The sequence below is a fragment of the Solanum tuberosum genome, unplaced genomic scaffold (assembly GCF_000226075.1).
Source record: "Solanum tuberosum cultivar DM 1-3 516 R44 unplaced genomic scaffold, SolTub_3.0 scf00085, whole genome shotgun sequence".
NCBI classification, from domain to species: Eukaryota; Viridiplantae; Streptophyta; class Magnoliopsida; order Solanales; family Solanaceae; genus Solanum; species Solanum tuberosum.
This window is the reverse complement of record NW_006239014.1, coordinates 1,687,735-1,701,247: the sequence shown is the minus strand read 5'-3', so window position 1 is coordinate 1,701,247 and position 13,513 is coordinate 1,687,735. Positions and strand designations below refer to the sequence as shown.

The window sequence follows — 13,513 nt, the reverse complement described above, 5'->3', positions numbered from 1 at the left end:
TATATATATATATATATATATATATATATATATATATATATATATATATATATATATATATATATATATATATATATATATATATATATATATATATATATATATATATATATATATATATATATATATATATATATATATATATATATATATATATATATATATATATATATATATATATATATATATATATATATATATATATATATATATATATATATATATATATATATATATATATATATATATATATATATATATATATATATATATATATATATATATATATATATATATATATATATATATATATATATATATATATATATATATATATATATATATATATATATATATATATATATATATATATATATATATATATATATATATATATATATATATATATATATATATACACGGTAGCGAAGTATGTAGAATTATATAGTTCTCCTTTGTATTAACCAATAACCATTGCCATATCATGCCATACATTAATTATCTGCTTATTATTTTCATGGTTAAAGTTTCTATCATCGTATTCAACTTCTTTTTTCTTCCACATCCAATATTATAATCATAACCATTTCCAATAGTAAGTCCTCCACAAATATGATTTAGTCTTTAATAATTATATGTCGTTGTTATAAACTGTTTCTTATATCTTCTCATAAAATTATAAGATTAATTAGTCCTTATAGTTGTTGACCCAACTTCACAACTCATGAAATCTTCAAAATTTTACTACTACCATATATGACTTGGTAATTGTGCAGAAGCTAATTCACACTTTGTTTAATTAGGGAAACTTTTAAGACTAATTCAAATAATATTTTATCTATAAGTAGGGATACCTCTCTTATCAAATTATAAATCACATACAAACAGAGAGAACAATAATAGATCAATTTTTTTTAGAGTTAATTTCTAATTAGTGATGGCTCTTAAGTCCTTTGTATTAATCATTGCCATATTGGCTGTGGTGACTTCAATAAGCCATGCATCTGATCCTAGTCCTTTACAAGATTTTTGTGTTGCTATTAATGACTCTATGACTACTGGTAAATTATCAAGCTACTTCAACTTATTTCAAGAGTAATTGCAACACTAACTAGTTTTGTTATGTTCTAATTATAATTCCTTATATGATGCAGTTTTTGTGAATGGAAAAGTATGCAAAGATCCAAAGGTTGTCACTGCTGATGACTTCTTCAAATCAGGTTTAAACATAGCTGGAAATACTTCAAATAATGTTGGATCTGCTGTAACAGCTGTGAACGTCAACAACTTACCAGGACTCAACACTCTGGGAATTTCTTTAGCTCGTATTGACTATGCACCATATGGTCTCAACCCACCACACACGCACCCTAGAGGAACCGAGGTGCTTACAGTCCTTGAGGGCACACTCTATGTTGGTTTTGTCCTTTCAAACCCTGGTCCAAATATGAAGAACAAGCTCTTTACCAAGATTCTACATCCTGGAGATGTGTTCGTTTTTCCAATAGGTTTGATTCATTTTCAGTTTAACGTGGGAAAAACTAAGGCCGTTGCATTTGCTGGACTCAGTAGTCAAAATCCAGGAGTCATTACTATCGCAAATGCAGTATTTGGCTCCGACCCATCCATCAATAATGATGTCCTCGCTAAAGCATTCCAAGTTGAAAAGAAAGTTGTGAATTATCTCCAGTCACAATTCTGGTGGGATAACAACTAAATTAGTATAAGCCAGATTATGGTGCTATAATTATTAATTTGTGTGTTCTTTATCTTGTAATCGTTAACAAACTTCAAGATTATCCAGTCATGTTGACTGGTTTTACTTGAACTTTGTATTATTAGATATACTAAGCGAGATATATATGTTATTGTTGTGTTATAATAAAATGACGTTTATTGTTTGTTGTTATAAAAAAAGACATTTTGGGGTTCAAAATCTTGGTGAGTAGTTTGTTTTTCATATTTAGGCCAATGTTAAAAAGGACAAAACCAACACACTATGATAAATAATAGATTTTGTGGCAATAATATAATTTTTTTTTCAAGAATGTTATATTTGACTTTTTAATAATAGTTAAAGAAATGCCAAACATATTATGTTGTTGATGTTCATGAAAAGTAGTACTGATGATTCAAATTCATAATTTCACGTATTTCCTAGCTTGTTTATGCCTTATCTAAAGAAGTCATCAACATTTTCAAGTTTAGGATTCTTGCAAGATTTTCCATTAATGAAAATTGTTTCTGTTATGAGTACAAATTATCTGTTATGATTCTCTTTTACACACCTTAAGAAAGGAGTACTAATTAGGAGGATTTTTTTTATGGAAAAAATATTTTATGGTTTATTGATATTTGAATATTCATAACATCACCTTATGATTGTGATATTTGTAGTATTAAAAAATAATCACTACTATGGGGGAAATAGGGAGAAAATAGCTAATTTTATGTTGAACTTTCAATACGATAAATAATTTGAGATAATTATTTTTAGAAATCACGATAGATAATCTAAGACAAAAAAACAACAATTAAGCATTATTTACCAGTCACTTTAGAGTCGGATGCAGTGCTAGGTTGAAGTGTTGAAGATGCCAAAGCCATTTTTATATGGTTGGACTTCCATATAAAACTAACAAAACAAAACTAATAATACGTATATATATAGTTCATTCATATATTCTCCCAATACATTTTCATAATAATAATAGTAAACACAAATTCATGGAGAACGTACTTAAAATAGCACGTTCTCCTTTATCTAAATACATATATATTTATAGTAGAGTACTCTAAGTATCTTGAAGAGCCCATAAGTCTGTCCCCAACCTAAGCGGCGGATGGGGCTGTATGACAGCCCCGGCCACCGCGAGGGGGCATTGGCATGAACTTGTTATCAGTATTAACATTATTGTTGTTGTAATCAAGTGATTCATCATTATATATCTCCGTCCAATTTTTCACTAGCATCTTTATATCTTGTCTATCCATGTTCTCTTCCTCTCCTGTGTATCTCCACGGTTTGGATCCTGCTGCACAGTAATGAACAACTTTCACCTTATCAATCTCTACATTCTCTGGATGACGCCACAACATAGCCAAAACTAAGTTGTACTTGTTTGGAATTGGCTTGTAAATGTCCTTGAAGAACATGTTCAATAAATCCTGTACACAATAATTTCATCATATACAAGTGTTATTTAGACAAACTACAAGAAAAAAAAAACGCGGTTTTTAATTATTACCTGTTCAGCAAAAGAGGTAGGAGGGGTTACTTCGAGGAAACTCAAAAGGTCATCGTAAGTAAGGAGACTTGGCTGAAATACAAACATGCCTGCATTGAAATAAAGATTTGGTTTTGGTCCTAAATCTTGTTCAGGCCACTGGACTTTTTCTGGAGACTGTTGGCAATATCCAATATTGTATTGTGGGGTATGGCTCCAAGTTTTCTCACAGAAACAGTCCATCACGGCGTAGAAATAGCCATTTGGTAAGTCAAATAAATGGTCTATGTTCTTAAAAACTTGGATATCTCCATCTAAGTATATCATCTTGCTATACTCCACAAACTGCATTTAATCATCACAAAAACTAATTTAATCTCTTTTTTAATAAGGTCACAAAAAGCATACGTGTAGTAATGAAATTTGCACACCATCATTAATGTATGTTACATTTGATGTATAAATTTTGTATTTGGTCCAGAGGCGGATTCAGAATTTTTATTATTGGGTCGAAAAATTTGAAAAATAAAAATACAGTGCTCGACGAGATTTAGTGGGAGTTTGACCTTGTTTCGTTTTGAAATTTGAAAAAGAGTTATTTTTCTTTTCAAGGTGAAAAACGATATTTGAATTCAACTATGTTTGGGATTAAATATAAATTGGAGTTGTTTTTTTACTTGTCGTGAGTAATTTGGAGTGAAAAGGTGAAAACACTCTTTTGTTGTTTTTCATATTCTTCAAAATAAGTTGAATTCCAAAATTTTATGGTCAAACGTGTTTTTCAGAGTTCAACTCCAAAAAAAAGTTAATAAAAATCAAGGCAAAATGCCTAAACTTGTAACCTCAAGATAAACCTTCAATCACTGAGTGAATCTCTAATCTTATATTTAGGGAATTCAAAATATATCTATATACTAGCTTCGATGTATATAACTTGATTTAAAAGATTGCGACTGAACGTATACACATTTAGTGCACAAAATTAAAGTTTAAATTCAAACCTAAAAGCTAGCTTATACGTACCTCCCAGATGCGGAGTTTTGAGTAGTTGATGACATAGTAAGCCATAGCAAACTGAGTCTGATTTTCCGGAGGATAAACCGGTTCGATCTCCCGGACTATACAACCCTGATTGATCAATATGTGGCGGTGTTCCTCTGGGACGTCAGGCAACACCGCCACCACTAGAGGGTACGCAGATTTTACCTTTCTCAACCCTTTAGCTAAACCAACAACACCTTTTACGTAGTCACCGTTACCTGCCAAAAATGTCACATAGGCATGGCTAAACAAACTTGCTGCCTTAGCCAAACCATTGTTTGCAACACCAAATACATTTGGATTCATTTTCAACTTGTTTTGGAAAAATAAATTAAAGTTCTTTGTGAGTTTAGAAGAGAATTATTTTTTGTGTTTTGTATGTTGATGAGTTTTTTTGTGTGTATAGAGTATGGTGCCTTGAGTACCTTTATATAGGCATGAGGTAAGATGATAAAAATACTCCAGAGTCTACTTTTATTTGTCATGTTGCGTTTTTTGAAAGTCAATTTGACTAATTTTCAAAGTTAAATTAGATTATATTAATTCGATATTTCAAATAAAAAATTTAGATATTCGAAAACTAAAAAAATTTAGTAATATCTTAAAAAAAAAAAAAAAATTGCATGGGAAATGAAATTCAGCTGTGTGCAAGAGCGTACGACGTCGTGTCAATGCGTTTGACTTCGTCGGTTACTTTTTATATCCAAGAGAGAAAATTATGGATAAAATTGGCGGTGCAGGTGAGGCAAAAGTATAATACTATTATATAGAAGGTTTAATACCTAATCGGTCTATTAAATTTGTCAGAATATTTTATTTATGTATTTAAATTAAGTCATGTATTAATTGAATATCTCAATTCTTAATAACGTTGATTTGAATTTTGATAAACTTTTAGATGTATTTGTATTTATTTAGTAGGCAGTTAAGTCAACCACATCAAAATATGTTATTTCCTTTAATTATAGGGACCAATCTAAAGTTAAAAAAAAAAGTTTCATGGAGTTTTACGATTTATACATGCGAATGCATATAATTAAAGAAGATGACATATTTTATATGATTAACTTAACTATATTATAACAAACGAATTAATGAAAATACACAAAAAGAAAAGCTCAAAATTTAAATCAAAAGTATCTAATTAGAGCACTTTATTAAAAGTTAAGGTGTTCAATTAAAATAAGACTTAGTTTAAATATGTAAATAACTTATCCAAACAAAGTTTGAGGTATTATGCCTAAATTGAATAACTTATGTTAAATCTTTGATAATTTTTCTTAATTACTATAGTTAATCAAACTTGTATACACTAGAGTAATCAATTTTTTGGCCCACCCAACATTATCTCATTCTTAAAGTGCACACATAATTAACACCTGGATCTCTTTTTTTAATGTAAAAGATTAGCTACTTCTTTTGAATTTAATTCCTTCAAAGAAAATGCCAGGCTACTTCGATAGGTTAATTAAATTGATTAAAATATCTTTTGTGAGATCAATACAACTGTAGTATACTCTATTTGTCTTAATTACTTGTCCATTTTTTTTTATAGTTGTCCTTAATTACTTGTCCATTTTGACAAATCAAGAAAGGACAATTTTTCCCCCTATTATACCCTCAATTAAATGACTAATTACTTTTAAAAATATGGAACTTTTCATCCACTTCATAATTAATAAGGGTAAAATGGTAAACTCACTATGTCATTAATTGTCTTAATATGTGTGTCAATTCAAAAGTGGACAAGTAATTAGGGAGAGAGAGTATTAGCTTAGGTTGTGACACAAATAATATTATACCAGAAATTAAGTTTATTATAATATCTTCTCATGTGTAATGTAATGAAAATAAGTTGCGCTATGTTTCTTCTTTTTGCCATTTAGGCTTTTGATATATATGTATTTTAGCTTATGTAATGTAAATACCAAAAAAATTATTTACCCACTTGGTGATGATGTAATATCTAGATATTTGACTAATTATTTCTGCATGACGACCTCAACTATCACTATCAAATTTAAGCTATATACGGTTAATACGAAAATTAATAGCAATTTATAATTCCTTAATTTTAGAAAAAAACTAATTTTAATTTTGTAATACTGACTAAGTATATTTGAGTCTCTATATTTGACCATTGATTTGGTGGAAAAATGCACTTTTTGATCCCTTTATTTGTGAATGTTCACAAGTTTAACCTTGATTATTAATAGTCACGTTCAATCACTTAATTATCTTTAGTTATATTGAACTTACACTGTTATTTTAAATTTGATAATAATATAGTTCAACAAAAAAGTCCAAAGTGTAACCTTTTCCTACACAAAATAAACCAATATAACACTCATTTCAATTAATGAGTCTGTGTCGACTCATATATAAGATGATCGTGAATCGCTTGATATTGGAACGTACACTTATATTAAGTAATATCGATATTATTAAATAAAACTAACTTATGTTATAAAATAATATTATATTGTGGATGTCCACTACATCAAGAAGTTACTCCATACTTTCCTCCATTATGAAGATAACCATAACCTCCATAGCCTCCACCTTTATAACCATTATTCTTGTAACCTTTCACTTCCATAACCTCCCCATTATATTCATGTTAATGTCATGTTTATGACTAACCTTTTGTATGCCTCTATGTTACACTATAAATAGAGGCATAAGGGTTCATATTGTAGAGACTTGAAGATTTGCTGTACACTTGAAAGAAAGAAAGTTATCTCATATTGTTCCACTTGTCTTATATTCTTCTTGTCTTTATCTTTATATTGTTCTTTTGTTCTTAAATTTTACAACAAACATTATACACAAATGGAATAAATAAGGATTTTTTGAATAATCAATGTTAACAATTTAAAATTCAATTTGTCGCGTACTCTAACATAAGAAAGTTTAATGTAATTTAATTCGAATAATGGACCTTTAATTTTACATTGAAAAGGGACAATTTATTTACATATCATTTATTCTGTGATGTCACGCAATTCATGTTTCCTTTATAAAATATCTAAAATTGACTAAAAAGGTCAAATGAAGGATCGTTATTATGAAAATACCAAAAAATAAATAAATTATTTTAGCTTACATGATAATAAATAGAAAAAAACATTTACTCACGGATGTTAATACAAAAAAATATTTTCTCACAAATGGAGGTATTCGACTAATGTAATTGTAAGCTTCTAAAGTTTTGTCCCTGAAATATAACAAAACAGGAAAGGAAAATAGCAAACAAACAACAGTATTTGTATTTGAATTTATGCAAATGTTACAATCTTTATAAAATCTTTAATAAAAGATATGTAATCCCCTGATTATTCTCTTCACGGATGTTCTTGAGCCACTTGGAGCGAAGACTTCTTTGTATGCGGAAGACTTGCAGATCACCACTAAAGAGCAAGGATTTTCTATGTATTTCTTTGTATGTGTGTATGTGTGTATCTTCTAGTCTTATGAAGACCTCTTTATATAGGCTTGAGCTAGGGCTTTAGGGGTATTTTGGTCCGAACAATTTTGATTCCTGGGCCTGAAGAACATGAGTTGGGCTCATCTAGTCAACTTAATGGACTGACCCAAATGTAATTTGCACTTGATTTAAGTCATATAATTTTGACTTAAATATTAATTCGACTTTATTAACCTATAATTTGATTTGATCAATGTATCATGAATTTAATATTTAATCCAAATTTAGTATAGAATTATCAATAAAACTTCACTGTCTACAGTAATCATTGATGATCAAATACCACCCGGTGATGCTTAATATAACTATCGCCGATCAAACGCCACCTGATAATAATTAATATAACTATCGCCGACCAAACATCACTTAGTAATGCAATATTTCGATCAAATGCCCGACTTCAAAATGCAATATTTGAAATATTTGACTAACATAATTATTACCGACCTAACGATACTTGGTGATGCAACATTTGAGCCAAAGTCCTCAAAAATTTAGCTAGCCACATGTCTCAAAGTTTCTGCATGACGACCTCAATTTTTGTTGTTGAATTTAATCTATATAAAGTTAATAAAAAAAAAAAAACTTAATAACATTTTTTGATCCCTCAATCTTAGAAAAGATATAGTTATAGTTTTGTACGATTTAACTAACTATATGACTTTTAATTAAATGAAAAATGCATTTTGATCTCTTTATTTGTGAATATTCACATATTTAGTTTGATTATTAATGATTTAATCACTTAATTACTCTTTAATTATGTTAAGCTTGTACTCTTACTAGTCCATTTCTGATAATAATATAGTTCAAGAAATAGTCCAAAGTATATCATTTTTGTACAAGAAAAAAAAGAACAAAAAACACTCATTTCATTTAGTTAGCCTGTCGACACATGCATTGCATTGATTGTCGAGTCATGTAAGATGATCATAGATATCTTGATATTGGAGTGTACATTTATTTTAAGTAATATTGATAATATAATTTTAAAATAAGCGATTTTCTGAATAATGAAGAATGTTGACAATTTAAAATTCGTTTTGTCGCGTGCTTAATAAACATAAAAATATTAATGTAGTTTAATTCGAATTAAGAATCTTAGCTTTTTACATCGAAGGGGACAACTCATTTACATACCATTTATTTCGTTGTGTCATATATTCCATGTTTTCTTTTAGAAATATCTAAAATCAACTAAAGAGGTAAAATAAATTAAGATCAAATTTTACAAATACAAATTCTACTTATTTTAGCCTACTATAATAAATATACAAAAAATTATTTACTCACCATAAAAATATTTGACTAACATAATTGTCACCCACCAAATATCACTTGGTGATGCAATATTAACAAGTCATGTAACGTCCTCTTTTAATCATGACCGTTTTTCCAAAGTCAATTTAACTAATTTTTAAAGTTAAATTAGATTACATTAATTTGATATTTTAAACAAAAAAAATTAGATACTCAAACATTATATGAAAAGTACTATAAATTGCAATTTTTTGCATATCAACATGGTGAAAAAATACATCGTTAAATGTTAGTCAAAATTCTTATCGTTTGACTCTAAAAAAAATATCATGACAATTAAAAGTGAATGAAGGGAGTAATTATTTTTTAATCTACTTTTTCAAACTTTTCGGTTAAGTTAGTTGGTCTTAACAGTTGAAAAAACCTCAAACCGACCAAAAACATTATCCTCTCAACTGATGACTTATCCGTCCAAACACCTACTTTAACTTCCCCACAATCGAGGAGCATGATTTTTGGTTCGTTATATTTTATTTTTTTACTTTGATTACTCTAACTTATAATTTTACTATTGAAAATGAAAGATTATTATCTACAACTATTTTGTGAAAGAAAAAATACCGTTAATTATTACAAATTACAATAAAAACAAAAAATTTAAAACCCCAACTCGTCAAATTTTAATTGAAATTTATTGGATAAAGTAGAAATTCCATTTTTTTTTTTTTTTAAAACCAAACATGGTAAGTCGGTATAGCTATGAACCGACAACCTTATTTATCTACAGCAAAACCATTGACTATAGATAAATTTAACAATTTTAGGATAAACAGTTATGCTACTTTTATAATTAACAAAAACCATCTTTTTGCTATTTCACAAGGACTAAAAACTGAAAAATTGCAATTTAATTAACATTTATTTACTGTTGTCATGTATTCAACTTCTCTTTTAAAACAAATCCTAAAATTTGACTAAAGGGTTAAAGCGATTGATCTTTTTTTTAAAAAAACACATTACGTTCTTCTTTTATTCTTTTTAGGTGCAACAAATACAAATTATTTACCTCCAACAGATGGAGCTATATTGAGGGGTTTATCTAAATCTCCGTAAAAATATTATAAGATATATCTAAGGTATTTTTTCAATTTCTTTTATGTATAGAAATTAATTTAGTGAATGAGAAATTTAAGATTCATCTTGAAATTTAAAATTGAAATCTCAAATAATATATTTTATTTTGAATCTCCTTGAAAAAATTCTGAATCCGTCACTTTACTAGCGTAACTATCGCCGATGAAAAACATTTTGGTATTGTAACGTCTGCATCAAGTTATTAAGCATTTAGACACGTGGATTGAATTTTTTACCTAAAAAAGTTAATACCTGACCCCACATTTTTGCCACGTTTCAACAAAAAATTGCCACGTTAAGCTTCATTGAAAAATAAAGATCTAGAAGAGCACTACGTACTAAAAATTACAGTATTATTTTATTCTTAAATCACAAATTGAAGCTTTGCTAATGCCATCTTTGACAGAAAGTGTTTTATCTTTTCGATATAAATACCAAATGAATTGTCCTTACAATAAATAAAACACTTTTTGATATAAATACCAAATTAATTGTCCTTATAATAAATATCGAAATTAGGGTAAGAAACGAAAAAAAACCATTTTAAAAAAGAGGAGGACATCACCAAAAGACACGAAACTTCTAATAAGAGATTTCGAATTTAAATATAAAAGGTAAAGTATTTCATACATAATTATTAATGAACATTTATCTTTATAATATAAAAACTAAAAAGAGTCAAATATAAGAAAATGCATTATGTCAAAAAGAACCTAGAAGAGCAAATATAGAAAGCTCTCTAGATCTTTTCCAAACTTTTCTTTCATGGTTAGTTAGTTAATATAGTTGGTCTTACATAAATTTGAGGGTTTTGGTGGATAAAAAGATAAAATATTGTTTTCAAATATTGAAAAGTTCAAACCGTCCAAAAACATTATCCTATATTATGGGAAATATGATAGACTTAGGTGGGAACGTTGGACTGATGAGCATGTGTCAAATACCAACTTTAATATTCTTATGCTAATAAAGGAATGTCCATTTTGGTCTAAATATGATACCCTCAATTGAGCACCGTGATTTATTGCTCTTATGAAGCTGTTCTCTACATTCATAGTGGCAAATTTAAAATTTTAAGATCGTGATTTGTAAATAAATATAATTGTATAGCTATCTATCACCCCCCCCCCCGCCTCTATGCATGAATATACTGATGATATTGATGTGGGATACATAAGTTGAAATTGATATCAGAGAGTAGTTTGTCTTATATATATATATATATGAAATTGATACTAGATATATAAATACATAAAATTTATGAAACTCATATACATTCTAAAATACTGATACATAGGAAGATAAGTGAGCCAGAGAGAAGAAAGACAAGTAAGATACTAGATACGAATGAGAGTATCATTGTATGAGTTCGGAATCAAAAGGGCAACAATTTTTTTTGAAAATTTCAAAAGGACAACTAAATTATTTATCAAACCAAAAGGGCAACAAAGTTTAACAGCGTTTAAATCAGGGTTTCCGCCGCAAGGCACAGAAACCCATGAGCCTTACAAGGCGCATCAGCTTTTAGCCTTGTAAGGCTCAGCCGCCTTGAGCCTTACAAGGCGCAAGGCTGTCCGCGCTTTGCAGGCTATTTTTTTTTATAAAAAAATTAATTTTATTTTCTTGAGCTGTTATTAATTTTTTAAAATTAAACTAAGTATACACCACAAATTCAATGCGTTTCGTAGGCTTTTTTTTTTTTTTTTTTAAAAAAAAAACTAGGGTCCACAAGATTAAACAACACATTTTTTGTTTATTCATATATTGGAAAAGATTCAACCACTAATTATAGCAACTTGTTTAGACACTAGGGTCCTCTTGATGTTTATTTTCTTTAGACTTGAGTATTTTTAAAATTGAAATGCTATCTTATATAGTAGGTATTTTTATGTATTCCACGTTCCATCTCACAAACTATATCACTACTGGAAAAAGTCAAACAATGAGAATTACATACTCAATTTACAAAATGATTTTTTTATTTTAAAAAGCCTGCAAAACGCATTGAATTTGTGGTGTATCCTTAGTTTAATTTAAAATAAGAATAAAACCAATGAAGAAATTAATAACAACTCAAGAAAGTAAAATCAATTTTTTTTTTTAAAAAAAATAGCTTGCAAAGCGCAGACAGCCTTGCGCCTTGTAAGGCGCATAGATTTTCTGCACCTGGCGGCGAAAACCCTGATTTAAACGCTGTTAGAATTTGTTGCCCTTTTGGTTTGATAAATAATTTAATTGCCCTTTTGAAATTTTCAAAAAATTTTGTTGCCCTTTGTTAGGGTTTTGCCCTGATTTTCTTACCATAATTTAAGATTTATTTTTCCTTAAAGAAAAGACAAAACATTACCATAAATGTTTTTACTTTTCTTGAAAGGAAAATATAATATTTTTTTATATTTGGTTTATTCTTTCCTTTTAGGAAAAGGTTTTGGAGTAGCTAGTTCTTTTCTAGTAGGAAAGGTTTTAGGACTCTATAAATATAAGTTTGTTTCTTCTAACACATAACAAAAATATCCACAATGTAGTCGTTTAAGAGTCTTGTTTATGGGGAGATTTATTCTCTCTAAAGTTTCAATGTTTTTCTTTATATTAGTTTTGATATAATAATATTTTGATTTTTAGTATAAGTTTTTGTCATTTAATTTATCAATCATATGATATGCAATTTGTAAGCTTCCGCATGACGCTGTAATCACCCTTCAGAACCCAACACCCTTTTGATTCCGGACTTATCATTGTATCCAATTACATTTGAATCATGCTTGGATGATAGTATGATACAGTGTATCTGAAACAAATTACACTTAATTTGCCTCCGTATATACTATTCCAGATGCATATATCTAAGCTCAAACCCATTAAAATTCTTTAAAGTTGTAGGTCCGCCCCTGCTCCCCAACCCACTGCTGTGGGGAGGAGGGGGGGGGGGTGAGTCATGGTTCTGAAAATTCGAAAGGGATGTTGCCAAGGATACCGGCCCCACTATATACTCGGAAGAAAGTATTAGGAAATTCTTCAAGGATGAATTTTATCTACAATTGTCATAACGTTGTATAATAATGTTACTTGTACCTTAATTTCAAACAAGTTAAAATTGATTATATCAATTTTCATGAACTATAACTACTCGCAACCAGAGCTAACTGATTCTCCCCGAAATGCGTTTTTGAACATAACTTATGCCATGTCATTCAGAATAATGCACAAAATAGGACGAACTTTATTTCCAATCCAAGCAAATTCTACCAAGTAGAGTTTCTAGACTGAACTATATCTGCCTGGTTCTGGCTAGTATTAAATAATGGAGGCAGGATGTATATATTTGACCTAACAAATACAAATTGCTGAAGTTTCTTGACAATTT

At 28.7% G+C, this 13,513-nt stretch overlaps 2 protein-coding genes across 2 annotated transcripts; one reads left to right on the top strand and one right to left on the bottom strand.

Moving 5' to 3' along the window:
• Positions 1–891: 891 nt before the first annotated feature.
• On the top strand, positions 892–1,875 carry LOC102593237 (putative germin-like protein 2-1). Its single transcript, XM_006346904.2, has 2 exons — positions 892–1,061; positions 1,155–1,875. The coding sequence occupies exons 1-2, from the start codon at positions 938–940 to the stop codon at positions 1,715–1,717; spliced, it is 687 nt and encodes a 228-aa protein (XP_006346966.1). The 5' UTR covers positions 892–937; the 3' UTR covers positions 1,718–1,875.
• A 771-nt stretch (positions 1,876–2,646) lies between these two features.
• LOC102592897 (galactinol synthase 2-like) lies at positions 2,647–4,675 on the bottom strand. The gene is made up of 3 exons (XM_006346903.2): positions 4,251–4,675; positions 3,249–3,572; positions 2,647–3,168 (listed from the first exon to the last, which is right to left on the bottom strand). The coding sequence occupies exons 1-3, from the start codon at positions 4,572–4,574 to the stop codon at positions 2,833–2,835; spliced, it is 984 nt and encodes a 327-aa protein (XP_006346965.1). The 5' UTR covers positions 4,575–4,675; the 3' UTR covers positions 2,647–2,832.
• Between the last annotated feature and the right edge of the window lie 8,838 nt (positions 4,676–13,513).

Coding starts and splice junctions, on each gene's coding strand:
- LOC102593237 (XM_006346904.2), top strand. CDS start 938: ATGGCTCTTAAGTCCTTTGTATTAATCATTGCCATATTGGCTGTGGTG. Junction 1,062..1,154: donor TAATGACTCTATGACTACTG/GTAAATTATCAA, acceptor TATATGATGCAG/TTTTTGTGAATGGAAAAGTA.
- LOC102592897 (XM_006346903.2), bottom strand. CDS start 4,574: ATGAATCCAAATGTATTTGGTGTTGCAAACAATGGTTTGGCTAAGGCA. Junction 3,573..4,250: donor CAAAACTCCGCATCTGGGAG/GTACGTATAAGC, acceptor GATTAAATGCAG/TTTGTGGAGTATAGCAAGAT. Junction 3,169..3,248: donor CTACCTCTTTTGCTGAACAG/GTAATAATTAAA, acceptor TATTGTGTACAG/GATTTATTGAACATGTTCTT.